We start from the raw sequence: 27,341 nt of genomic DNA on the forward strand, positions 1-27,341 counted from the left end.
TCGAAAATTATGGAACTTACATTTTAAAATTTTGTCAACTTCTTCTTATCTTAATATTAACTAATTAATAATGATAATAATTGATGCATATTTCTTTTTCTTCCAAATTTATTTTTATTCGTTTTACAAATTATTAATTAAATTAATCATCAACAAAAGAAAAGTATTGATTTAAACATTTATTAGTAATATAACTATTATTTTTTAATTTATTGATTTCTTAATATATGGTTATGAAATATGAAAATGTGATTATATTTAACTTATAACCATTTGAGGAAAAAAACATATATTTTTAACTAGTACACATGTGATTACAAGTGTATAAATATATTTTTTTTATATATAAATATATATATCTTCTAGTTGGTACACATGTGAACGTTAACTTGTACACATGTAAACGTTAACTTGTACACATATGGACGTTAGCTTGTATACATGTGAATGACCCTAATATAGAAATATATTAATTTATTATAACAAAGTATGTAAATGACACTATCTATATATCAAAAAGGAAGTTTTAAAATAACTTGTTAGTAGATAAGTGTATACGTTATAATTATGCTAGATAATTATTTAGACAAGTGCTAAAACATTTCGTAGAAATATGAAAGAGAATGAGAATGTGGATTACTTTCAAACTTTGAGTAGCGCAAGCTAATTAAAATAAGCAATATCTTATTCTAATAACTAATGAATATGAAAATAATTTGATTAATGGAGAAAAAAATTGATAACCATCCATGTAGATTTATAACGGAAATAGATAAGCATAAGATTTTTATTTGACTTCGGTTTAAAACTTTCAGCCATTATGCCTAAATAAATAACGGTATAATTCAAATAAAAATGTAAAAGCTAAAAGTAAATATAACTAGATTGAGATATTTAAGGAGTATTTTTATTTAAATTGTTTAATATTTAAATTGGTTTTACAAAATTACAATTTAACCCTATAAATATTAATAGAAAAAAAGTTCTCATAGTTCTCGACAAATATTTAGTTCTCATTATATATATATATATCATTAAAAAAAGTCAGATTTATTATACCTTCAAAAGAACCTTACACTTGAACCTCCATCTCCATCTCAATCTCCATTTCCTTCTCCTTCTCTTTTTCTATTCTTTCATTTCATTCATTTATTTTCATAACCCCAAAAAAACCCTTCCATTTTCTTATTATTTCAGTTTCACTCTTTCAAAATTCCATATCCTCCACAAGAATCTAACTCCTAATATCCCCACATATGATACTATTATCCGACTCGGTTGCAGCAACATATTCGAGCATAGATTGGTTGCAGCAGCAGCTTCAAGGGATAGATTGGTACTTTTATATTTCGATGTATAGTTTTCTGTCCAAATCCGGCCATGGCTGAAAATTTTTTAGATAAAAAAGCCCTAGGTTTTCCTTTTTTTCCCATTCTTTTCTTATAAAAAAACTCAAGAATGAAAAAAAGGAAGTTTTCCTAGCAGTTCCTTTCTTATCCCATAAAAGAAAAACTCAAGAATGCAGTGTTAAAGGTGGAGACGGATGATGATACAAAATGCAACTAAATAATGAGCACTTAAGACTACTAGGAGTAGCCCATTGTGGGAATGCCCCTCTTCCATTCAAAACAAGACACATGGCACTCTCCAATCATTTGGGGCATTCCCCCCATTCCCTTGGGGTGGAGGAATGCCTCAAAGGGCATTCCCTAATTTTTTTTATTTTTTATTTTTTGATTTAAAACAAAATTATATAAAACATACTAAATTTTATTAAAAAAAAAACATCACATTAAAAAACATTACATAAAAAATATATAAAACTAATCAGAGTCGTCATCGTCGGTGCTAACATTATCTCGAAGATCGGCGAAGGGATCGGCTGGATGCTCGAAGTCATGTGGTGTGTTCGCCCAAATATGGTCAACCAAATCTGTCGTTAGCATGTTGTGGGTTTCTCGGTTTTTAACGGTACACAGATTTTGGATCCGAACTTCCATTGGAGTTTGTTGACTCCAATATGCGGGATTTAGGCTCGGTTCTTGAGCGTTGTAGTCTTGGCACACGGCTTTCCCTTCGTCTTCCAGAATCATATTATGTAATATGATACAAGCATAACAAACATCCTGAATTGATTTTTTCTCCTAATATAGCGCCGGATGTTTTAGAACCTTCCATCGTTTTTTAAGCACACCGAAAGCCCGCTCAATACCCTTTCGTGCCGACTCTTGTTTTTTCTTAAAAAGTCTTCTTTTTTCATCAAACGGGTCGGAAAACGTCTTCACAAACGTAGCATATTCAGGATAGATGCCGTCGCCCAAATAGTAGCCCTTCTCGTAATGGTTTCCGTTTGCCGAAAACGGAACTGCAAATACAATTAAAACATACAAAAATTGACTCAATAATAAATTAATATTTACAATTACACATTTTAATTAAACTTTTATCATTAAACTTTTACCACTAGGTGCCAAGCCGTTAATAATCTCCTCAAGAATCGGCGATGCTTCAAACACATTGATATCATTGTGCGAACCTTGCTGTCCAAAATAAGCATTCCAAATCCATAGATCGTTGGATGCTACAGCCTGCAATATCAATGACGGTCTACCCACATGACCGCTCGTGTAAGTACCTCGCCAAGCCGCCGGACACAACTCCCATGGCCAATGCATACAATCAATACTACCAATCATACCGAGAAAACCAAGAAGTTGTTCATGGACATAGTACATACGATGCAGATCGGTCGAAGTTGGTCTCCGTAGGTATGTTGGCCCATAAATTTCCCGTATACCTTTGAATGATATATATAAAAGTATAAATACTCTGTAAATAATATATATATAATATTAATAATTATATATATACACTGTAAAAAATATTACCGATACAAAATTTTAGACACGCTTCCCTTGAAGTTCGCTCAGACATCTGCAAATACTCGTCAAGGAAATCACTATTCACGCCGTATGCCAATTGGCGAATTGTAGATGTACACTTCTGTACCCCGGCGAACCCTTTTCTCCCAGCCCGGTCATATCTCGTCTGAAAATATGGGTACCTAGCCTCCAAATCACCGACTATCCGCATAAATAAAGGTTTTGTCATACGAAACCTTTTTCTGAAAAGTCTCGAGTTGTATCGCGGTTGATCATTGAAGTAGTCATGCATCAAACGCGCATGTGCTTCAATACGATTACGGTCAACTGGAACCCTTCGGTGAATGACTGCGTCAGGTTGGTCAGCAAGACGCCTTTGAACTACTTGGGCAGCTCGTTGTAGTATAGCCTGGAAACGATCTGCGTAGTCGTCGTGACCGTTAGAAGATCCAGATGAATCATCGGAATCCATATGGTGATTTTATAAGAGAATATGTGTATGTATTTTTTTTAAAGAAAATTTGAAGAAAGAATGAAGATAGATAGGTAGATGGTTGTTTAGTTATGTAAGAATATGTGTATGTATATATATATATAAGGTGAAATGTTATAAAAAAAATTAAAAAAAAAATATTTTGTTTATTCCAAGGGAGAAACGGCTATATGCCCACTAGCAAACACCATTTCGGACGCGTTACAAAACCAAAGGGGCACGCTTTTTCAGTAAGTGGAACGCCCCCCGGGGCCGAGAGGAGGCTTTCCCGGGCGTTCTGAACGGTTTCCAAGAGAGGGAACGGGCTATTCCGGATAGTCTAACAATGACTAATAAAAAGCACATGGGTTAAAAGTCTAATTTAAACAACCATAATGATCATTTGTGAAAACAACTCAAAAAACTAATTAAAAATCACCCACTATTAGGTTTTCATATTGGGTAATAGCCAAGTGGCCAGCAGTCGTCACTTTCCAAAAGAGGTCCTAGGTTCAAGTCTTGCCAATGACAAATGTGAGATAATCAGGAGATTATTAAGTGGTTGAGATCCACCTGGACACTAGTCTGGTTGAGTGATTAATGGGTATCAATGTTACATGAGATCAAAGGGTTTCCATCTAATTAACTTTTTTTTTCACTATTAGGTTTTCATTCAAATGTACATATATAAACCACAAAAATTAACATTTTAGTAACTTAAGTTACATGAATTAACATTTTAAAAATAACATAGTTGGATTAAGTGGTTAACACTTGTTTTTGAGGACAAAGGTAAAGAGTTCAAAACTCACCTCATGCAAAGACAGAGGTCCTTTTCCATCATTTAAATAAAACTTGTAAGTTGTTTCTCCACCTAGATAGATGTAAGACTGTTTACATCATAGACCTTCCTCATTCCTCATACACCGAGGCACTAGATGTTTACTTCATATTTTAATTACCAATACACCGTACGCACACGATACTATACAAATTGTATTGTATTATACAATTCGTAAGCATTTACGGCTCAATTGATTTTGGTTTGATTATTTTGTCGGAAACATAGTGACTTATCATTAATTAGAGAGGAAGCTGATCTCAATCGTTAATGTTGAAGTTGAGACGTCTACAATGTTTAAGCGATGAAATGTAAGAAAATCTGTTTATGTTTCCATTGCAGCAATACCACTTTTCTTGGGAACGAGTGCCATTGCAATTCCTCCATCCGGTAGTCGATCGTTGAAGTGTCTTAGTGAAGCAAATGAAACAAACCCCATCCTTGTTCTTCCTCTACTAATAAAATTAGGAATGAAACTTCACATAACCTCTTAAATTTTGTGTGACAATTATTGCCGATTGTTGAAAGTGAGACGCAATAGTCTGCTTAGCTATGCTTGATGGGAGCTCGGGCAAATCAACAAGCCCTTGACATTCGTATAGGTTGAGGATTAGCCGAGTAAGTTGGGAGAGGCTGAAACCTAATAGCCAAAAATCATTATAACTAAGATCGAGCTCTTCTAAGTTGGACTAATTATATATATTATATAATCCAAAAATCAGATGGAATCTGTGAATCTCTCCATCTTTCGAACCCAAGCCATTATTTGGGCTTCTACTTGGAAACATTAATTTTTCTTTGAAAAAAACATAGAGTACTATTTGGAGACTTTGTTTGTGTGTTTGTGAATTGAGGTTGTGCAACTGATGAAGAATAAGAACGGGGTGTTTTTGGTGACTGTACAAAATTAGAAGACTAAAACACGGTTGTGGTTGGATATGCAAGAAAAGCCATTGAATTTGGTATGAATACTTTTGCAGGACGATTTACATGAAAACTGAAATAGAAGATGGAAGCACCACTACCGTGCAGTGTTTCTGGTAAAGACAAAGATAAACGAGGAATGCTCTGGCAGAACAAAGATTGTTGGTGAAATTAAGTACGGGAATTCGGAATTGGTTTTATGAATGCAACTATAGGAATTTACAAGTTCCCTGAATAACATTTGTTACCACGGACTGGTTTTTGATACCAAAAAATTGTGACTGGGAGAAGAAAGGGAATGCTCCGCATAAAAAACTACCGTTGTGGATTACAGATTTACAGTAATAGGAATAACGTTGGTAACAATGGTATATTGGAAGGGATTGCTTCACAAACATCAATTACGAGAAGGGATTTCAGGCAAGGAGAATGTAAGCATCATTGTTGGACCTAATATAATAAAATCTCTTTATCAATCTTATTTTAAACTTGGCCCTCTGGAAATCTCGGATTCTCTACATATATTACCAACAAGATTGTTTCTTCAAGATCAGCGATTTACAACAAAAACTAATTATAAAGTATGATACCATCCATCCCTAACTATTCTATCGCCTAAAACAACAACAAAAAACAAAATAAGAAAATTTAAAAATAAGAAACGGACCCCTTTACCCTGGTGGTGGCTACCACCCACTTCACCATCACCGACCCTGTCACCTTCTCTCGGTAACCCATCACCTAGCGGGGGCTGATCGTCGCCAATGCTCACCGCCGGCCCTTTAAGGATGCTCTTACCTGACTTATGATTAGAGCAGAAGCTGATCTCAATCGTTATCCTAGAAGTCGAGTAATCTACAATGTTTAAGGGATGATATGCAGGAAAATCTCTTGATATTTCGGTTGGAGCAATTCCACTTTTTTTTGGGACGAGTGCAACTTCAAATTCTGCATCCACTAACATATCGCTAAGTCCTTCAACCCGTAAGACTTCGTGAAATGAAACAGAAAGAGTGTTTTGTGTTTCTTCCCACCATGAAGTGTGTCTTAGTGAAGCAAATGAAACAAACGCCACCCATGTTCTCTCGCCACCGATACTCCTCTCCAAAGACACTTCATAATAACTAATAAAAGAAAACTTCTTAGGGATCTCGTCCGGGATCTCGTTCGACATTCCTACTTTACAGCTCAATGAGGTTGAATATTTTGTGAAAAAACACATTATGAATCCACAAAAGTCATTGCACCAGTTCTCTGGAAGTTGCATTCTACGTCTATTCCTTGGACGTAAAACCTTTGGAATGCCCATTCCCTAATTAACACCAATTCATTAATTATCGGTATACAGCTTAATTTATAATGATTCAGAAACAGAGAATGAATGAACCCATATAGACATACCTGGAGCATGGATTCTACTAATCTGCCCGCATCATTTACAATACCGTGTGAATTTCTCAGAAGTGAAACTTCACATAAGCATTTAAAATCTGTGTGACAATTATTTCCAATGGTTATAAGTGAATCGCAATAGTCTGCTTCGAGAACAGCTATGCATGATGGTAGCTCGGGCAATTCAACAAGCCATTTACATTCGGACAAGATGAGGATCTTTAGCCGAGTAAGTTGCGAGAGGCTGAAATCCAATTGTGAAAAGTCATTGCGACTAAGATGGAGCTCTTCTAAGCTGGATATCTCACCAATATCAGATGGAATTTCTCCATCTTTCAAACCCCAGCCACTGAGATCTAACTTTTGCAAGCTACTCAGATTCAGCTTTCGTGTAAACTCATGGACCACAGTCTCAGGTTGGATATAACATTCTCCAACTGATGAGGGTAGAACTCTTTTCCTTATCCTATTCATAGACAATGTTACCAAGCTTTGAATGTTTAATTGGATTTTTGGCAACTCAAGAATTAAATAGCAATTCTCTATTTCGAGGGTCTTAAGACTTTTCATTTCGACAATCAGTGGGAACATTCTAAGGTTCTCACAAGATCTTACACTTACGAATTCAAGACTTGTATGATTTCCAAGTGATGGGTGAATCTTTTTTAACTTGTCACAACTACTGATTTCCAACTTTTGAAGATACGGGAGTCCATTAAAATCTGGTGTTCTGAGTAGCTTCTCCATATAACAGAGTTGAAGCACTTTTAAATGTGGCCGGCGCTAATTTATAAAAGCATACATAAGTTAAATTTAAAATTATAACCGATAGCAAAGTTACATATATCATGATACACTTACGTATTCAAGACTTGTACGATTTCCAAGCGATGGGTGAATCTCTTCTAACTTGTCACAAAATCGGAGTACTAACGTTTCAAGACACGGGAGTCCTTCAAAATCTGGTGTGCTGAGTAGGTTGCTCATAAAACAGAGTTGAAGGACTTTCAGATGTGGTAGACACTAGTGTATACGAGATTATATATTAGTAATAGTAGACAGGACTCTAGATATTCGACCAAACCCAGAACCAGACCCCAAAAAATTAAATTGTGCAATCTCGACATGCGAACCCACCAACCTAATTTTCTTTAGGTCAGGTCAGGGTTGGTGTTTTGGTTATCACATCGACCCGAATACTTTTTAATGAATTCTTTTTTCAAACATAAATAAGTAAGTTGGTAATATTCAATGTCGTCTATTTCGGCGGTGTATGAGGGAGGTTGAGATGTTGACACCCTTACAAGATATGAGGATGAAACCCTTGCCCCTGTCTCCAAACGCAAGGTTGTTAATCACTTGATCCAACCTTGCTCATTATTATATACATATCTTAAACATTTGGTTATTATATTTTGGCACAACTTGTGATACTCAGATTACGTAAAACATGTTATGTCGTATGAATTTGTTTGTTAAGTTTTCTGTAGGAGAAAAAAAAGGATCACAGAAATTGCTGCTCAAACCAACCCATATGACTCAAAACCAACACGTCAACCCACCAACCAGTTTAGACCATTTATTAATCAGGCCACATGGCTTGGGTCGGAGTTAAAGGTCATGGTTAACATTTCAGACGTGAAACTTATAATGGGTTGGGTTAGGGTCAGGATAGTTCCTCCCAGCAACCCACAAACTTACCCAACCTGATTGACATGCCTAATATTAGAGTTTATGACAGATAGTATGATGAACGTGGGGAGATCACAAGTTATTGTCAAAACTAACTCAAAGGTATAATCTGACAAAGAAACATAAGTTTGGTTGGAAAGTGTACCTCTAGTGTTTGGATTATATATACTAATCTCAAAACATTAAGAAACACAGATAGATTTTGGATTTATTTGAAAAAAGAACTCATTGTGACATTTTATAAAGTATAGGCAACTTAACAACAGAAAAATCAGTCTGATTTATTAATTAACTCGATGGATCCGCAACTTATATGTTAATCGAAGAAACATTTTAATTACCTTGTAACCATTCCAAAGTTCTTTTTGCAAACTGTAATACAATTTCAGAACAACAAGCTTAGATAGTTGGAAGTTGTCTGGGAATGGACTTGCCGGATACCTTTCCCAATACAAATACCTCAAATTGTTTGACAGAAAAGAAGGCCCTTCAGTGTGCTTGCCCCTGTTAGCTCCGAGGTACACAACCACACTAAGCCACCTTAGTTTCTTCATGTTTGAAATAATATCAAATAAATGTGATGAATGACCATAATATCGCATTGCTTCAATCTTGTCATTTTCCTGTAACAAAGAAGAAGTTGATATACTTACGCAGTGCACATACAAACTGAATTTGAAGTAATAGCTATCTACAGTAAATCTTTACCATTGTCGAATCTCCATAACACATGTTACTGATTTCTTCGTTTTTCCAAACTCTGCTATGTTTTTCAGGATCGTTAGGATGTTCCCCTCTAACAATGTATTGTCCCATTTGTTGAACCAAATCGTGCATATCAAACTTACCATCGGTAGTAGTTATGAGAGCTTTTTGTGTTAGCACCTTTATCTCTATAACAGGATAAAAGCCACAAGCATCAAGTATCTCCATTGCATCAGCTATGCTTTTCCATCTGAAAAAACACGCAATATCCAAGAATAACTCTTTCTGGAGAGTTTCAAGCCCGTCATAACTAATTCGGAGTATATCCATGATCTTGATATCCGGGATATCTTTTAACTTGGCTAAGGCACTTATCCACTCCTTCTTGTCTTTGTCAAATAGAAAAGAACCTAAAACTTTAAGAGCTAATGGTAGACCAGCAGCATAAGAAACCACACGGGATGAAAGTGTCTCGTATTCTGTTAAAGGTTCTTTTTCATTATATGCATGCTTATAAAATAGCCGAATAGCTTCTTTATCTGATAATAATCTAATGGGAGTGACATGGTCTACCCTATGAGTTTTTAGCAAATGTTCATCTCTAGTTGTGATTATTATTCGGCTCCCACTCCCAAACCATCGAGGCGATCCAGCTAATGCCTGTAGTTGACCTAGATAATCGACATCATCAAGAATTATCAACACTTTACTGTAACATAAGCTATTCTTTATCATGTATTTTCCTTGCTGAACATTGTGCACTTCTACTTCACTTTTCAAAAGAGTCGATAGAATTTTTTGTTGCAGGGTTTCTAAACCACGTTTACTTTTCTCACGAATATTGGCAATAAAGCAATGACCATGAAAATGGTGAGAGATCTCTGTATAAACAGAAGATGCGAGGGTAGTCTTACCACTGCCCCCTATTCCCCATATCCCAACCATTCGCACACCACCGGTACCAATTTCTAACTGTGACATCAAATCTTGCAAGCGCTCTGTCATTCCAACAAGCTCTTCATTAACATCGGAAGCCAAGGCTAACAATCGGTTCTGAATTTCACCAACAATATTTTTGATAACTTTTGATTCATGCCTGTAGATTGGATATATATGTGTATATATATATATATAATCAGTACATGATCACGTTAAAAAAATAAGGAAAAGTAACTATAAGCTAGTATATTTGAGATCTATAATAGTATTGAGGTGAAAGGAGGAGACGAGGAAGAACTTAAGAAAGAAAGAAAATGACCCGTTGGCAATGTTCTTGTGTTCCCATCCTGCAATGCTACTTGCATCAAGAAGTGCCTTTCTCCATGATTCAACTTTTTGGGTGTTTTTGTCTCTTTCGGTAAAGGGTATTTTTACCCTGGTAAAAAAACCTTTATTGATGTTCTTCGTTTCCTGTTTGGCAAACGCCTTTCCGAAATCCCCTTGTTGTTTCCTAACTTGTGAGGGATCCACGTCATAGAATATGGGCATCACCATTAGCCCTTCCTCAGCTTTACATTTCATAATATATGCAAGTTCATCCAAACACCATGAGGATTCTGCATAGTTTTTGGAAAATACAACAACCGCAATCCGTGATTCTTCAATAGCCTTCAATAAAGATTGACCAATAGAATCACCACGGGGAAGTGTTTCATCATCTTTGTATACACGAATTAGTCTTTCAGTAAGGGTGGAGTAGAGATGATCAACAAAGGTTTTGCGAGTATCCTCTCCTCTGAAACTAAGAAATACATCATACTTCCATGACCGAGAAGACGAGGGTGGAGTTGAGTTCGACGAAGACGCCGCTGAAAATGCCATTGACGTGTTTAAAGACCACAGGTGGATAATTAATGGTTTTAACTCTCCAGCAATCTACATGACATTGACAAAAAAAATATGCAATCAGTAATATCATCAACAATAAGAAGATAGAAAAAAACGAATCTTTGATAGATGAGAAAGCAAAGGAAATTTCAATAACAAAAACCCAAGCATATTTATACAAACAAATAAATTAATAAAGCTACTTTATGTTGATCTATATCAATAACCAATATCATCAAACAAAAATATAATCAAAAACAAAGTATATCAATTTGGTCGGGGCATTTGTATAGAACGAACATTTAAAATCTAATCTAATATTTTAATTATCTATAGATCTTTATAAAGAGTTTAGATGGTTACTAATTCAACAACAAAACCGGTCATCGAAACAATTCAACCAAAAGTTCTATAAAATTTGATATAACCAAAAATAATTGATTAAGTACCGTAAAGTGATTACAGCGAATTCCTGAAATTTCAAGACAGAGTATCAACCATCATAATAAGTTCATACATATAGTTTCCATTAGGGTTGATGTTGACTTTGGCTGGACGACATAAACCAAACACAAATTATGCTTAGTCCACTCTTGTCCCTGTCCAGATTACTATTTGTATATATTTTAATAAATAAAGAGAACATCATTAGTTGAAAATGTCTCTTTAGGAACCCAAAAAACATTTGGCCAATTGTCTCTTAGAAGAGTTTTTAAGTTGGAGCTTATTTATTTTTATTTTTTTGAACATTGAAGCTTATTTAAAAGTGAATATTACGAGTGGGGTCTTGAAAAGAGTTTAGAAGTGGCCAAGTGGATGATATTTCTATTTGAGTCAAGGTTCCTCTTCTTCAAATACCAAAATGTTAAAACACATTAACTACATTGTTATAAATAACTATTTTGAATTTTATCAACAATTTCTTGATGATTTTTATTTGATGCCTACAGAGAACAGAGTGGGATTATATGAATAACTAGCATATGTTGACATAACGAACTTCAGCCAAAATAAAGATACAATATTATAAATCATCCAGAAAGATATGCATTAAACATAGATAGAAACTTTAACCAAAATAAAGAAGATTACCCGTTGGCAGTGTGGTTGGGTTCCCAGTCCACCCAGCAATGTTACTTGTTTGGCAAGTGCTTTTCCGAAATTCGGGTTTTGTTTTCTAACCTGAGAAGGATCCACATCATAGAATATGGGCATAACAATTAACCCTGTCTCATCTCTGCATTTCATAATATGTGCAACTTCATCCAAAGATCAAGAAAAATCTGCATAGTTTTTGGAGAATACTGTGACAGCAATATGTATGATTCTCCAATAGACTTGAACAAAGATGGACCGATTGAATCACGTACCCTTGGGAGGTGCTTCATCATCCTTGTAAACACAAATTAGTCTTTGTACAAGAGTAGAGATGATCTACATCCTATTTCCACGACCGAGAAGAAGAAGCTTGAGCAGAGTTAGACGAAGACGAGGATGCCATTGATTGATGTAATTTACGACACTAGAAGAGTACCCGCGGGATGCGGCGATAATGACGGCGGTGATTGGTGGAGGTGGCCACATCGAGTAGTATAGGTTATTGTGTAACGTGTTTACTTGAATTTTTCCAAATTTTATTTCAAACATTAGCTATTTTTAAAAATTTTCTAAAGAAAACTCCTCCGATGAAGAATCCATTGCTCTCTCAAACCAAGCTCCACCTCCATCACCTACGATGCCACTTGCTCAACCCGCCCCTATTGCCACTACTACTTCTCTCCCCTGTCATGAACTTACCTCCACACCCCAACAAGGGGATTGCACATGGAGAAGGTTCATCTCGACTACCCTTTCCCCACTCCACGACGACTATCACCCTCGCCAACGCTCCTTTTTCACCTCCACAACTATTGAGCCACACCACATTTCGCCAAACAATGTGGAGCCTCAATGGCATTGGTCGAACAACTTCATGAATGGAAGCGACTGGAGGGGATTAAGAGATCACCTTTGTATGGGAGGGCAATGGAAAGGATGTGCACACCTCACCTCACCGTAGAATCTGTCCATAAAACCGTCCCATTACTTGTGGCTCGACTTACAAGGGCGGAGGAGTCTGTCCAATTTATCGAGTGTGTGGACTATACTAGCCTCGCGAATCAGGTTTACACCGTCGAGGACAGGTTAGAGAAGGGAGTTATGCAAATCCATACACTGCATTGGAGGCGAGCGGAGTTGGAGGCAGAGAACAATGTACTAAGGATTGGAGCTCAAATGAATGGGAAGAGAATTCAAAGTAAAACAAGAGCTGCAACAATCTGACATCCTTATGACAACGGTGATTCCATCATTTTCATCACCGCTGTCTATAAGATGTCAGATTGCGCGAAGCTCCCATGTATCTAATTTTTGAATTCTCTCCCCATTCATTTGAGCTCCGATCCTTAGTAGGTTGTTCTCCGTCTCCAACTCCGCTAGCCTCCAATGCAGTGTATGGATTTGCATAACTCCATCCTCCAATCTGTCATCGACGGTGTAAACCTGATTAGCGATGCTAGTACACACTCAAGAAATTAGATACGCTCCTCCGCCCTTGCAAGTCGAGCCACAAGAAAATGGGACGGTTTTATGGACCGATTCCCTAGTGAGGTGAGGTGTGCACATTCTTCCCATTGCCTTCCCACACAAAGGTGATCTCTCAATCCCCTATTGTCGCTTCCATTCATGAAGTTGCTCGACCAACCTACACCATTGAGGCTCCACATTGTTTGGTGTCCATGGTGTGGCTCAATAGTTGTGGAGGTGAAAGAGGAGCGTTGCCTAAGGCATTGGCGATAGTCGTTGTGGGAGTGGGGAAACGGTCGCCGAAATGAACCTTCTCCATGTGCAATCCCCTTGTTGGGGTGTGGAGGTAAGTTCATGATAGGAGGGTCTGGGAAAGGAGTAGTAGTGGCAATAGGGGCGGGTTGAGCAAGTGGCATCGTAGGTGATAGAGGTGGAGCTTGGTTTGAGGGAGCAATGGATTCTTCATCGGAGGAGTCTTCGATGGGTTCGATGATTTGGAGCTCGGCATTGTCACCTAAGATCTCGTGCTCAGGGATGAAGTTGCCATTTTCGTCCACATGTATCAATAGCTCTTCCAATGGTGTATCAGGAATTTCTTCAATAGGGACCCCGGTTATGTCATCCATTTTCTGAATAAGAAAAAAAGAAACAGAAAATGTTTAGGTGTGCATATGTATAAATATTTCCACGTATGTTATACAAGACAAGTAACATCAAAGCATGTAATAGGGTCTTATAGTGATTGAGACGATCACGTATGTCTTATATTTAGTTATCTACATTTCCCAAGAATAAGTACACAAAAATCTACACACAAAAGTCATCCTAAGCATGATTTCAGCTTCTAGATAGAATACGTATTCTGTTTCCAAAAGGGTATGAGTCGACCATGGCTTATTGTTTTATCATGATTATGGTGCCTAAACTCAAGTCCAGAGAATCCTCCTTCCGATCGATGTGGTTTCAGGTCTTAAGAGTAAGGTAAAGTCGATCAAAAGGGTTTTACGGGTCAGGAAGTCAAAACTATTATTTCTGGCTTCCTTCAACAGAAACTTTGCGAATTTTTATCTCGCAATCCAGAGGGAACTAAGACCTGATTTTTCTATAGTATCTCAATTAAGGTGTTAATGAATTTCTGCAAAAATTTCAGAATTTTTGAAAGCCTTCTTCATATTAAACTTTTATAAAACTCTCAATGTCAGAAGACAGTGAGCTTTCTGGTGCAGTTTCCTTTAGAGAATTTTTAAAAATAGCTAATGTTTGAAATAAAATTTGGAAAAATTCAAGTAAGTACTAAGCATTTGAAGGTGGTTTATGTAGTAAAACTTTGAAGTCCCAAACCTTCAGGATTGTCCTCCAATAAATTCGTCCCAAACAGTCCAAGTCTATAGAAGGCTAAACAAGCTGAAAAACATGCACGAATCTCATGTAGATAGATTATGCATTTCACATATACTAACAATCATATAAACCCATATTTGAGTCCTACAAGAAGTAAGACAACATTAGTTTCAACAAGCAACACATCCTTTATGTTCAAATATAACAATTAAGGTGCATGCAATGTTTAGTGACTTCCCGGGGTTATAGTCTAGGCTTTTTTTTTAAAGCATTTTCGCATTTCATTCTCTTTTTGAAACCTAGTTCACTATAACCTTTCTCTCTGATACCACTCTGTCTATTACACCCCCAAAATATGGTATGCAATGGGTGTGACGTATATGGTATCACAACACAAATTCACAGTAAACAAGACAAGTTTTTGTCTATCGAAAGACTTATGGAATAACATGACGATTAGTTTGAAAACATGAGTACATTACATTTAAAATATAAAGAGTTCGAACGTTGTTGACATTAAACAACTTATTTATTGAAAACATGAAACATAGTAAGCATAGAACTTTCGAAGGTCAAGACTTGTGATCCCCCAACTTTTCCCCCATTGCATGCATACGTTGTCAAGCCATAGAAATCCATCAAAACACCTGTGACACATACTAAACAAAGTCAACAATAATGTTGGTGAATTCCCAAGTTTTAGCAAAACGAGTTATCCATGAACCATAAGGTACCATATAGTGATCATTACCCAAATTTGCAATATCTAGCAGCCAAATTTGCATACGTAAATATCTAAGTTCATGAAACGAAACTTGACTAGTAATAGTTTGCCTCAAGTGGTACTTGTTCAAGGTACCCAAGTTTACAAATATGATCACTTGTACAAAGTGGGGTTGTCAATCCTAGTAGCGCTACTAACCATATTCACATTTATTTATATTTAATTAACGTTTCATGAAGGAAGGGCTTGAATAAACAAAGACTTAGATCAAGTATGTATGTCGTTATTACAATTGTGTTCATAAAGAAATGGGTATGTATCACATCCCAAAGGTTTAACAAATTGAGCCTAGGGGACTCAACTTGATTGTAGTGACTCGTGGAAGTGAAGAAAGAAAAAGAAGTGAGTAGGCTATTCGTGTTATATGGAACCTATTTCAAAGAAAAATAATACTTGTCTTAGTTATTGAGTTTGGCACTTCAGGAGCTTTAACTTTTTATATTAAACTAAAAGCTCCTAAAGTGTTAAAGTTTTGTTTAGATGCAACTAACTTTAACTTTTATTTGAAAGAAAGAGGTCCAAAATGAAACGCTATTCAAAAGCTTTAAATTTTTTATAAAGCTTTTAATCTTTAAAAGTTACACAAATACCTCTTGAAGTTGCAACTACAGCTACCATACCAAACACTTCCAAGGTTTAAAAAAACGGAAACAGGTTTTGAGGCGTTTTTCCTTTGCCTCAAGAGGCGTAAGCCTCGAGGCGAATCGAGTCGTAAGGTCGAGGCGTTAATAAAAAAAATATAGAAAACTATATATTTAATATCTTATATTAAAAAAGAAAATACTAAACATCAAATAAAGTTCATAATCAATCAAATAAGATAATTTGCATCATCTCCCAAGTCATCAGCTTCATGGACCGAATCATCTTCATCTTCAGACTCATCAATCAAATTTATTGGAGCACTTTTTCGCTTCCTAGATTGTTTAATTGAAGAAGAGAATTATTCACAATATTATTGAAGAAGAGAATTAATTGAAGAAGAGAAACATACCTTCAATCCTTGCTATCTAAGATGAGAAGAGGAAGATAGCATATGGAGCCCTAGATCGCCCAATATTATTTTGTATTTATATTAATTGATGTTTAGAGTATTTTAGGTAAAGGTATGCCCTCCAAAAATATATAATTGGCTCCAATAATTGCCGCCATATAATATTATTGGCTCCAATTTTCCCGCCAAATAGATATTGCCTCCTATTTTTGCTGCCAAATAGATATAGCCCGCCCAAAAAAATAAGGAACCGCCTCGATCCGTTTCTCCGCCTCATACACTTCTCCACCACCTCAACAACCCGAGGCGTACGTACCAAACCAATACCCTGAGGCGCCGCCTCATTTACGCTACAACCCCGTTTCGCCTCAAAACGCGCCTCGATTCTGTTTTTTCAAAATAAAGGCTATAGCTTACAACTACAACTAAAAGCTAAAGCTTACATCTCCAACTAAAAGCTACAAATAGCAGCTATAGCTACTTTTTCCAAACATACCCATAGTAAGTATAGAAGTGGTGGATTCTACTTGTAATGATTGATTCAACTCTAAATGGATATGAAAAAAATACAATCAGTAACAAATAATCTTTAATTATAATATTATCCAATTTAGAAGTAGTTAAAGTAGTAAATGAATATGATTGAGGCATTCAATCAAATACTTCGTCTGTGCGTGCATAATCTATTTTATTACTAGTATTAATCTAACAACAAAGTCAAAACGCCAAATTATACCTAATTATGAAAAAGAAGTACGAGTAATTAAAGTAAATAGGTAATGTAAGAGAAGCATTAAGAACCTGCTTGATTTTGGGTGTAATTATCAATCAATCAAACTGCCCAAGACACAAAATATGTTTCCGTCATAAGCCACCATCACAGTGGACATATGATGGTCTGTTCTTTTGAGACTTCTCCAAGCAGCATCCAATGTTTAGTCTTCTTTGCAAAAGTAGTCCACACCAGCTCCCAACTTTTCAATCTTGACGCTTTCTACCCATAATGCATACCTGATATCATCGTTAGTCCTCCAGTCTTACGTACAGAATAAATAATAGAAAGAAAATAATTACTCGGTTATACCATAGTTGTTGACTCATAATTTTTGATTCGTGACTCGAAAACATGTAATTTTGACTCACGAAACGTGACTCGGCTCGTAAAAGGCAGAATATTTTTAAATATTACATTATATAGTATAATTATATATGTGACGTATTTGGAAACAAAATATAAGTTCATTATCTTATCAAAATGGTACATATTCAATAGCATTTAGTCATAAACTTACAATTTATCCTTAAACTCGCAATAAAAAGATCAAAACTATATTGATAAAATACAAAATAATGTAACAATAAATATAATATATAATATATATATATAATAAACAATGTATAATAATATATCACTATAGTATAAAAATACAATTAATTATAAGTTTGCAACTTGTGACTTGATCCAAATTTACACAACTAGAAAGTTAATTAAACTTATCGTTCTTGTGGTTTACACGTTAATACAGACTTCATCCCTAGCTCTTCAAATCACTAAGATGGTCATGGGCTGTTCAAAAAAAAAAAAAACTTAGATGGTCATGGACTTTCGAAATCCATTAATGTGTTGCCCCAGTCCATAAACGGATATTTATGTTGCCGTCCATATGCTGGTAAAGCATCCCTACTAAAAAGACCAAACAATACATCCAGTGATCCAGCAGGTCAATAAGTGAATTCATTGAACGCGGGACCACCCATGGTGATCTTCATTCTGAACATACCAAGCTTATGCTCTAGTTTATTTATTCAAGCTATTTTAATAACATACTTACCAAGTCATGGTGATTTGTTATGTCTTTTTTATGATATAAAATTAATTTTCACATCATTATTTTTTAACTATTGTGTGTATTCTAACATTTTTCGTTTTTGTTGATGTGTGCATTATTTTTTAAACTAGATGATCAATGAAAAACACAAGACTTGAGTACATACAACAGAGATTTTAAAGTGAAATAGACACAAAAACAAAACAGGCATGCACTGATCCCTTTAAAAATATGATGCACCAAAACAACCAACTTAAAGTATCATCCACCATTAGTTTTTCAATCAAACGTACATATATAAACCACAACAATCAACAAGTTAGCCACTTAAGTTACGTCGTGTTTATCATGACGGGTACATGAAGTTAAAAAAAATACAATTCATAAGAATTTATGACTCAATCACTAAATAGAAGTTGGTTTCGTTTGATGATTGTATCTGAAACATAGAAACCTGACTTATCATTGGAGTTGAAGCTGATCAAAATCTTTAATGTAGAGGTTGAGTCGCCTACAATGTTTAAGTGAGGGAATGCAAGAAAATCTGTTGATGTTTCCGTTGGAGCAATTCCACTTTTCTTGGGAACGAGTGCAATTCCAAATCCTTCATCTGGTAACTTAGTTTCAAATGAAACGAAAAGAGTGTTGGGTGTTTCTTGCCACCAAGAAGTGTGTCTTAGTGCAGCAAATGAAACAAACCCCACCCATGTTCTTTCACCACCAATGCTCTTCCCGGAAGACACTACATATTGTCGACGCCAATCCGGCTCCGATAAATTGTCATAATTGATCATCTTCTCCATTATTATCGTATAGCTCAATGGGGTTGAATATTTTGTGAAAACACACATTACCAAGCCATAAAAGTCATTGCACCAGTTCTCTGGAAGTTGCACCATATGTTTATTCCTTACTGGAATCTCAATGCCCATTCCCTAATTAATTAACACCAATTTATTAAATTATGTTAAGGATGTATTACTAATTTATTATATTGATACAGAAACAGAGAATCAAACCATATATATACCTGGAGCATGGATTCTACTAATTTGCCCGCATCATCTACAATTCCGCGCGAATTTCTCAGAATTGAAACTTCACATAAGTATTTAAAATTTGTGTGATAATTTTTTCCGATGGTTGTAAGTGAGTCGCAAAAGTCTGCTTCCAGAACAGCTATGCTTGATGGGAGCTCAGGCAATTCGACAAGCCTTTTGCATTCTGATAGGATGAGGGTTTTTAGCCGAGTAAGATGGGACAAGCTGAAACCTAATAGTGAAAAATCATTGCGACTAAGATTGAGCTCTTCTAAGTTGGATAACTCACCAATATCAAATGGAATTTCTCCATCTTTCAAACCCCAGCCACTGAGTTCCAACTTTTGCAAGCTACTCAGATTCATCTTTCGTGTACACTGATGGGACACCGTCTCATGTTGTGTATAACGTTCTCCAACGGAAGACGGAACAACTCTTTTCCTAATCCTATTCATAGACAAACTTACCAAGCTTTCCATGTTTGATTGGATCTTTGGCAACTCAAGAATTGAATTGCAATTTTCTATTTCGAGGGTCTTGAGATTTTTCGTCTGAACAATTATTGGGAACGTTCTAAGCTTCTTACAAGATCTAACACTTACGTATCCAAGACTCGTATGATTTCCAAGTGATGGGTGAATCTCTATTAACTTGTCACAATTACTGATTTCAAGCTTTTGAAGATACGGGAGTCCATTAAAATCTGGTACGGGAGTCCATTAAAATCTGGTGTGCTGAATAGCTTCTCCATATAACAGAGTTCAAGCACTTTTAACTGTGGCAGCCGCTAATGTATACAAGCATACACACGTTAAAACTGAAATTATTATATATATATCAGAGTTTAAGACATATACGATATATCGTAATACACTTACGTGTTCAAGACTTCTCCGATTTCCAAGTGATGGGTGGATCTCTTCTAACTTGTCACAATATCGGAGTACTAACGTTTCAAGACATGGGAGTCCATCAAAATCTGGTGTGCTCAGTAGATTGCTCATAAAACAGAGTTGAAGAACTTTAAGATGTGGTAGACACTAGTGTATACAAGCATATACAAATAATAAGATTATGTATCAGTAATATTAGATAGGAGTTTGACCCAACTAAAAGCAGCCCTAAAAAAAGCAGGTTAGAATTATATAATCTCAAACTGCAAACCCACCAACCCGACAGACCGCCAACCTGATTTTCTTTAGGTCGGGCCAGAGATGGTTTTTTGTGTGTTGTCAGATTGATCCGTAAACTCGGATACTTTTTAAATAAATTTTTTTTCTAACACATATGCATTTCTCAAGCATTTGGTTGTCATATTGTTGTATAAGTTGTGAACTTGTGATATATTGGTTAATACAATCCGATTATTTTTAATACACTCCATAAGCACAAGTATTAGTTTGTTAAGCCTTTTTAAATCTTTACTTTTGTAGAAAAAAAGATCACAACATGTTGATGTGAAATCCATTTGATCCGAAACCAACCCACCGACCCACCAACCCACCAATCTGTTTAAACAATGTATTGATGAGTTCCATGAGTTGGGTCCTGATTAATAGGTTGTAGGACAGGGTTGAGATTTCTGACTTTAAACTTTTAGTGAGATGGGTTAGGGTTGAAAAATTAAAACCCGCCAACCCACAAACCCAAACCTGACGTGATTGACAGCTCTAATATTAGTGTTTTATGACAGATAGTATGACAAACGTGTGGTAATATTGCAATTTATTGTCAAACTAACTCAAATGGTGTAACTCGACGAAGAAACAGTTTTTTGGTTAGACATTGTTTTTACACATTTATGGTTAGACGTCGTCTCTACATTCTACTTTACATAAAATTAATAATGGTTTGCTTATCACATACTTCACTGTGGTTCATTTGAAAGAAAAACTTATTGTGATATTTTATTAAGTACAGACTGTTAACAAAAATAGATAAAATTCAACTTAGTTTATTTTGACTCAATGCCTCCGCCATTATTCAATTCAATGGATCCATAACTTTTTATATGTTAATCACAGAACTAATAGTAATTTACTTACCTTGCGACCATTCCAAAGTTCTTTTTGCGAGCTGTAATGCAATTTTAGAACAACAAGATTCATTGGTTGAAAACTGTCTGGGAGTGGACTTGCCGGATACCTTTCCCAATAAAAATACCTCAATTCATTTGACAGAAAAAAAGGCCCTTCAGTTTGGTTGTCCCTGTCATCATCAAGGTACAAAACCACACTAAGCAACCTTAGTTTCTTCATGTTTGAAATAAATTCGAATAAACGCGATGAATGACCATAATAACGCATCGCTTCAATCTTGTCATTTTCCTGTAATAAAGAAGAAAACTGATCTTGTTACTCAGTGCACGTATATAATATATATTTGAAATAATAGCTAACTAAATCTATACCGTTGTTGAATCCCCATAACACATGTTACTGATTTCTTCGTTTTTCCAAACTCGGCTATTTTTTCCAGGATTCTTAGCATGTTCCCCTCTAACAATGTAGTGTCCCATTTCTTGAACCAAATCATGCATATCAAACTTACCATCCGTAGTAGTTAAGAGAGCTTTTTGTCTTAGTATCCTTATCCCTATAACAGGGTGAAAGCCACAAGCATCAAGTATCTCCATGGCTTCATCTATGCTTTTCCACCTGAAGAAACACGCAATATCCAAAAATAACTCTTTCTGGAGAGTTTCAAGCCCTTCATAACTAATTCTTAGTATATCCATAACCTCGATATTTGGGATATCTTCTAACTTGGCCAAGGTACTTATCCACTCCTCCTTGTCTTTGTCAAATAGAAAAGAACCTAAAACATGAAGTGCTAATGGCAGCCCGGCAGCATAAGAAACCACACGGGATGAAAGTTTCTTATAATCTTTTAGAGGCTCTGTTTCATTATATGCATGCTTATAAAATAGCAAGATAGCCTCCTTATCGGATAATAATTTAACGGGGGAGATGTGATCTACCCTGTGAGTTCTTAGCAAATGTTCATCTCTAGTTGTGATTATTATTCGGCTCCCACTTCCAAACCATTGAGTTGATCCAGCTAATGCCTGTAGTTGGCCTAGATGATCGACATCATCAAGAATTACCAACACTTTACTGTTACATAACCTACTCTTTATTATATGTTTTCCTTGTTGAACATTCTGCACTTCTACTTCTCTTTTCAAAAGAGTCGATAAAATTTTTTGTTGCAGGGTTTCTAAACCATGTTTACTTTTCTCACGAATATTGGCAATAAAGCAATGAGCATGAAAATGGTGAGAGACTTCTGTATAAACAGAGGACGCGAGAGTAGTCTTACCACTGCCGCCAATTCCCCATATCCCAACCATGCGCCTACCACCCATCCCAATTTCTAACTGTGATATTAAATCTTGCAATCGCTCTCTTATTCCAACAAGCTCTTCATCAACATCTGAATCCAATGGAAACAATCTATCTTGAATTTTACCAACAATTTCTTTGATGACTTCTTTTTCATGCCTGCAGAGTGGAATTATATGAATAATTAGTTTATGTTGACATAAGCAAAGTGGTAATTACCTACACAAATCAATGAAAAGGAATTATAAGTAGCAAGTTATAAACAAAGGGCTCTAAACAACCCTAGCTCAAGCTTGAGCTATCTTAATTTCCATAAAAGGTACAATCGAATGTATTAAATAACTCTGAAAACTATAAGGTACACAATTATATACCATCCATAAAAAATACGCATTAAGCTATGTAGAAACTTTAAACAAGAATAAAAAAAGAATACCCATTGGCAATGTGCTTGGGTTCCCACCCAGCAATGTTACTTGCATCAAAAAGTGCTTTTCTCCACAGTTCAACTTTAGTGACATTCTTTGCCTCTTGATTGGCAAATGCTTCTCCAAACTTCCTTTTCTGATTTCTCACTTCCGAGGGTTCCACGTCATAGAATATGGGCATAACAGTTAACCCTCTCTCATCCCTGCATTTCATAATATGTACAAGTTCGTCTAGACACCATGAAGAGTCTGCATAGTTCTTGGAGAATACTATGACAGCAATATGTGATTCATCGATAGCTTTGAACAAAGATGGACCGATGGATTCACCACGGAGAAGCGATTCATCATCCTTGTAAACGCGGATAAGTCGTTCTACAAGAGCAGAGAAGAGATGATCTACAAAGGCCTTGCGAGTATCTTCTCCTCTAAAACTAAGAAATACATCGTATTTCCATGACCGAGACGAAGACTCTTGAGCAGAGTTAGAAGATGATGAAGATGCCATTGACGCGTTTAACCACTAGTGAATTCTACTGCATACCCTTTATTAAAGATATAGAAAGGGCACTCCTAAAACAACTTGGTTCTGAAAGTCCAAGTTAAATAGCGGAAAATCAATTTGGTTGGGGCATTTGATCGAACATTTCATTTGCAACAAAGAAATGAACTTGAAAAGAATCAAAAAAATTACAAACAGCAAAGAAATCAGATATCATCAAAGAAATGTTCAAAGCTCTCTTGAAGGGAATAATTTGTTTGGCTGGTTAAGGTTTTTGACTTTCTTCAAAGTTGACTTTGTGTTGTATTCTTCAAATAATTGTACAGCTCTCTCGGAGGGAATATAAAAAATTAAAATATACACAATGCATTGCATTCAGCATTTTTCGTTTGCGTTGACTTTTGTATTTTATTTCGAAGCTCATTGACTTTTTTTGATGGGGTATATAAAAAATAGGCAATAGCGCTCTCTTTATTTTATTTTATATCTCAAGGGGTGTTAGTTTTATAAAAGAAAGTTTTGGGATTTTTTATTCAATACCTTAATAACAATGGGTAAGCCTATACTAAAGGGGTGTTATACATTTGATGTAATGTTTGCATCTGTTCACTTAGTAATTTTGAAAAAGCCTTATCACCTTTACAGTGTACGGGTATTCCCTCTCACAAGCCCTTCCCTGATTATATTCCTAGTAGTTTATTACAAATTTTTTAAACTATAAATTTACTATGTATAACTAAATGTATATAAAGTTTAAATGATTTAGATTAGAAAACAAAGAACGAGACATACATACCTGAAGCATGGATTGTAGTAACTGCTGCCATCAATTACAATACTCCCATGCATCCCAGCAGCATAAGAAACCTAAATCTATTACATAACCTACTCTTCATTATGTGTTTTCCTTCTTCAACACTCTGCACTTCTACTTCTATTTTTAAGAGAGTCGATGGAATCTTTTGTTGCAGAGTTTCTAAACCATGTTTGCTTGACGCCTCACGAATATTGGCCACAACACAATGACCATGGAAATGGCGAGATATTTGCTTATAAACAGAAGACGCGAGAGTAGTCTTTCCCCATATCCCAGCCATTTGCACATCACTCGTCCTAATTTCTAACTGTGATATCAAATCTTGCAATCGCTCTCTCATTCCAACAAGCTCTTCATCAACATCTGATTCCAAGGGAAACAATCTATCTTGAATATCATCAACAATTTCTTTGATGACTTTTGTTTCATGCCTGCGAATTGGATATATATGGATAATTAGCATGTGATCACATTCACAAAGTGGTAACTTACCATACAAAATAAGGCAAAGGAACTGTAAGTAAATTTGAGACATTCGATTAAAATAGAACCACAACACCAAAGTGAATATTAGAGACAGTACCTTTATTACCCATGTTTGGCTTATGATCTATAATTGTATTCATGTGAAATGAGAAGCCAACGATTAATTTAAGAAAGAAAGAAAATGACCCGTCGGCAATGTTCTTGTGTTCCCATTCAGCAATGTTGCATCAACAAGTGCTTTTCTCTAATTCCACTTTTTTGATGTTTTCTTTATTTTAGGTAAAGGGTACTTTTACCCATGTAAACAAAACTTTGCTGATGTTCTTTACTTCTTGTTTGGCAAATGCCTTTCCGGAATTCCCTTGTTGCTTCCTAACTTGCAAGGGATCCACATCATAGAATATGGGCATCACGATTAGCCCCCTCATCCCTATAAGAGCGGAGTAGAGATGATCAACAAAGGTCTTACGAACATCCACTCCTCTAAAACTAAGAAATACATCATATCTCCATGACCTAGAGGACGATGGTGGAGCAGAGTTTGACGAAGACGCCATTGAAAATGCCATTGACGTGTTTGAAGACCACAGGTGAATTGTAAGTACTTGTATGGATATTAATGTTTTTTAACTCTCCAGCAATCTACATGACATTGACATAATATGTATTTATACAAATAAATTATTCAAACAAAAAACTGAACAATACAATGTGGATCCCTAATCAATAAACAATATCAGCAAACAAAAAAATAATCAAGAACAAAGTATATCAATTTGGTTGGGGCATTTATATAAGTCGAACATGTACAATCTAATTATCTTATCTTAATCTTATCTTAAAATATATTAAAAAGAAGGTTCTGATTAGCTAAATACAACCCTCTGTTTCCTCAAATTATGTCATTAAGTTATTCCCTTTATTATAACTTATAAGTTAATAACCTAAAATCTGAACTATGTATATATAATAGAAATAGAAATATAGAATCCATAATAAAAGATCCATAGGGACAATATTTAAAGGTTAACATGACTTACCACTCAAAATAGAAGCTCTTAAAATGGTATAACCTGGATCCATAATTGATCAAAAGCTTTGAAGTACGTTGAAGTGATTACAGCGAATTCCTGAAATCTCTAAACAGAGCATCCGGCAAAACTGTGAGAGTGTATTCTTGAGATTTTTTTAAAAAAAAGAAAGGGGAAGATTGGATAAGGGAAGAAAAGATAGAAGATTAGATTTATAAAAGTCATTCTTGAGTTTGAAAGGAAAGTGAAAGAAAAATAATTGGAACAATCGCCGGAAACCTGCAACCACCGCCGGAAACTTGCAACCACCGCCGGAAACCACCCTTTCCACCTGCAACCACCCCTTCCACGCAACCACCACCGGAAACCTGCAACCACCCCCTACAACGCAACCACCACCGGAAACCTGCAACCACCACTTCCACGAGTTTCCTTTCAAATCAGGCCAAAATGGCCAGAAAACTTTTGGGGGAAAAAACCTTGATTTTTCCTTCCCTTTCACTCTCTTTTCTTTTGGGAAAAAAACTCAAGAATGCAAAAAGGTAATTTTTCTTATCTTTCCCTTTCTTTTCTTTTGGAAAAAAACTCAAGAATGCAGCCCGAGAGTTTGTAATTTATCATTATTATTAGGATAAATTACAAAAATGATAGCTGAGGTTTGTTCAAAACTACATTAGTCACAAACTTACATTGACCATACCTATCACTGACGGTCGTCTATTTGACCGTTAAGTAAAGTCACGTGTCGTGCATGTGAGGTATCAAAATCGTAATTTCGTGTATACTCCGGGTATCATATGTGTAATTTACCCTAATAAAAAATTATTAAGATATTTATATTTATATTTCATTTATTATATTGCCTTTTAAAATTCTTTTGTTTTATATCTTTTTAAATTGGTTTCTATTAAAAATAACAAGCATGGTACCCTTGCAATGCAGCGACAATGGTGGAGGAGGCGGTATAGTGGTGTCGGTGATGGTAGTATTCATGGTGGTGGTGGAGTCAAGTGGTGTAGGTTGATGTAATTGTGATATTAGAAAATTTTTAAAAGATAAGGGCTTAAATTGTTATTAAAATAAAGGTTTAGTGTGTAAATTAATTCATTAAGGACTAAACACAAAAACTCAAAGGCAATTCTTGTAATTCAAAGGTAAAATTATATAAAATAAAAGAGGATTTTTTCTTTATAGGGAAATATATATAAATCATAAAAAAAAAATTAATATAATAATATAATAGTACAAAAGTGAAAATTTTAGTGGTTTTCATGGTTTTCATCTTTGTTATATTCACTATACATATATAACAAAATAATAATGACATATATAATAATAAATGCATTCATGTATCAACTATTTTTCTCGTTATATTTTTAATTAAATAAAAATATATTTTTTTATGATAAATATCATATATACCCAACTTAATAACTCAATTATAA

General features: G+C 35.4%; 5 protein-coding genes across 6 annotated transcripts; all 5 read right to left on the reverse strand.

The window, feature by feature from the left end:
* Window positions 1-1,823: 1,823 nt before the first annotated feature.
* Window positions 1,824-3,354, reverse strand: LOC122608836. Its single transcript, XM_043781914.1, has 4 exons — window positions 2,889-3,354; window positions 2,462-2,797; window positions 2,195-2,365; window positions 1,824-2,080 (listed from the first exon to the last, which is right to left on the reverse strand). Exons 1-4 carry the CDS (start codon window positions 3,352-3,354, stop codon window positions 1,824-1,826), a joined length of 1,230 nt encoding a protein of 409 aa, XP_043637849.1.
* A 2,368-nt stretch (window positions 3,355-5,722) lies between these two features.
* Window positions 5,723-12,692, reverse strand: LOC122608837 (disease resistance protein Roq1-like). The gene is made up of 9 exons (XM_043781915.1): window positions 12,466-12,692; window positions 11,828-11,972; window positions 10,297-10,783; window positions 10,167-10,239; window positions 8,912-10,004; window positions 8,545-8,826; window positions 6,521-7,294; window positions 5,787-6,431; window positions 5,723-5,734 (listed from the first exon to the last, which is right to left on the reverse strand). Exons 1-9 carry the CDS (start codon window positions 12,690-12,692, stop codon window positions 5,723-5,725), a joined length of 3,738 nt encoding a protein of 1,245 aa, XP_043637850.1.
* Window positions 12,693-18,476: 5,784 nt separating this feature from the next.
* LOC122608073 lies at window positions 18,477-19,965 on the reverse strand. Of its 2 annotated transcripts, XM_043781161.1 has the most exons (3): window positions 19,578-19,965; window positions 19,279-19,472; window positions 18,477-19,183 (listed from the first exon to the last, which is right to left on the reverse strand). In XM_043781161.1, exons 1-3 carry the CDS (start codon window positions 19,765-19,767, stop codon window positions 18,647-18,649), a joined length of 921 nt encoding a protein of 306 aa, XP_043637096.1. In that variant the 5' UTR covers window positions 19,768-19,965; the 3' UTR covers window positions 18,477-18,646. The 2 variants fall into 2 exon arrangements, with proteins under 2 accessions (XP_043637096.1, XP_043637095.1); XM_043781160.1 differs by having other exon boundaries at window positions 19,279-19,965.
* On the reverse strand, window positions 19,935-23,568 carry LOC122608838 (disease resistance protein Roq1-like). Its single transcript, XM_043781916.1, has 5 exons — window positions 23,069-23,568; window positions 21,699-22,791; window positions 21,334-21,615; window positions 20,167-20,328; window positions 19,935-20,075 (listed from the first exon to the last, which is right to left on the reverse strand). The coding sequence occupies exons 1-5, from the start codon at window positions 23,566-23,568 to the stop codon at window positions 19,935-19,937; spliced, it is 2,178 nt and encodes a 725-aa protein (XP_043637851.1).
* Window positions 23,569-24,392: 824 nt separating this feature from the next.
* LOC122608839 (disease resistance protein RUN1-like) lies at window positions 24,393-25,434 on the reverse strand. The gene is made up of 2 exons (XM_043781917.1): window positions 25,172-25,434; window positions 24,393-24,810 (listed from the first exon to the last, which is right to left on the reverse strand). The coding sequence occupies exons 1-2, from the start codon at window positions 25,432-25,434 to the stop codon at window positions 24,393-24,395; spliced, it is 681 nt and encodes a 226-aa protein (XP_043637852.1).
* Window positions 25,435-27,341: the final 1,907 nt, after the last annotated feature.

This window comes from Erigeron canadensis, chromosome 7 (assembly GCF_010389155.1).
Source record: "Erigeron canadensis isolate Cc75 chromosome 7, C_canadensis_v1, whole genome shotgun sequence".
NCBI classification, from domain to species: domain Eukaryota; kingdom Viridiplantae; phylum Streptophyta; class Magnoliopsida; order Asterales; family Asteraceae; genus Erigeron; species Erigeron canadensis.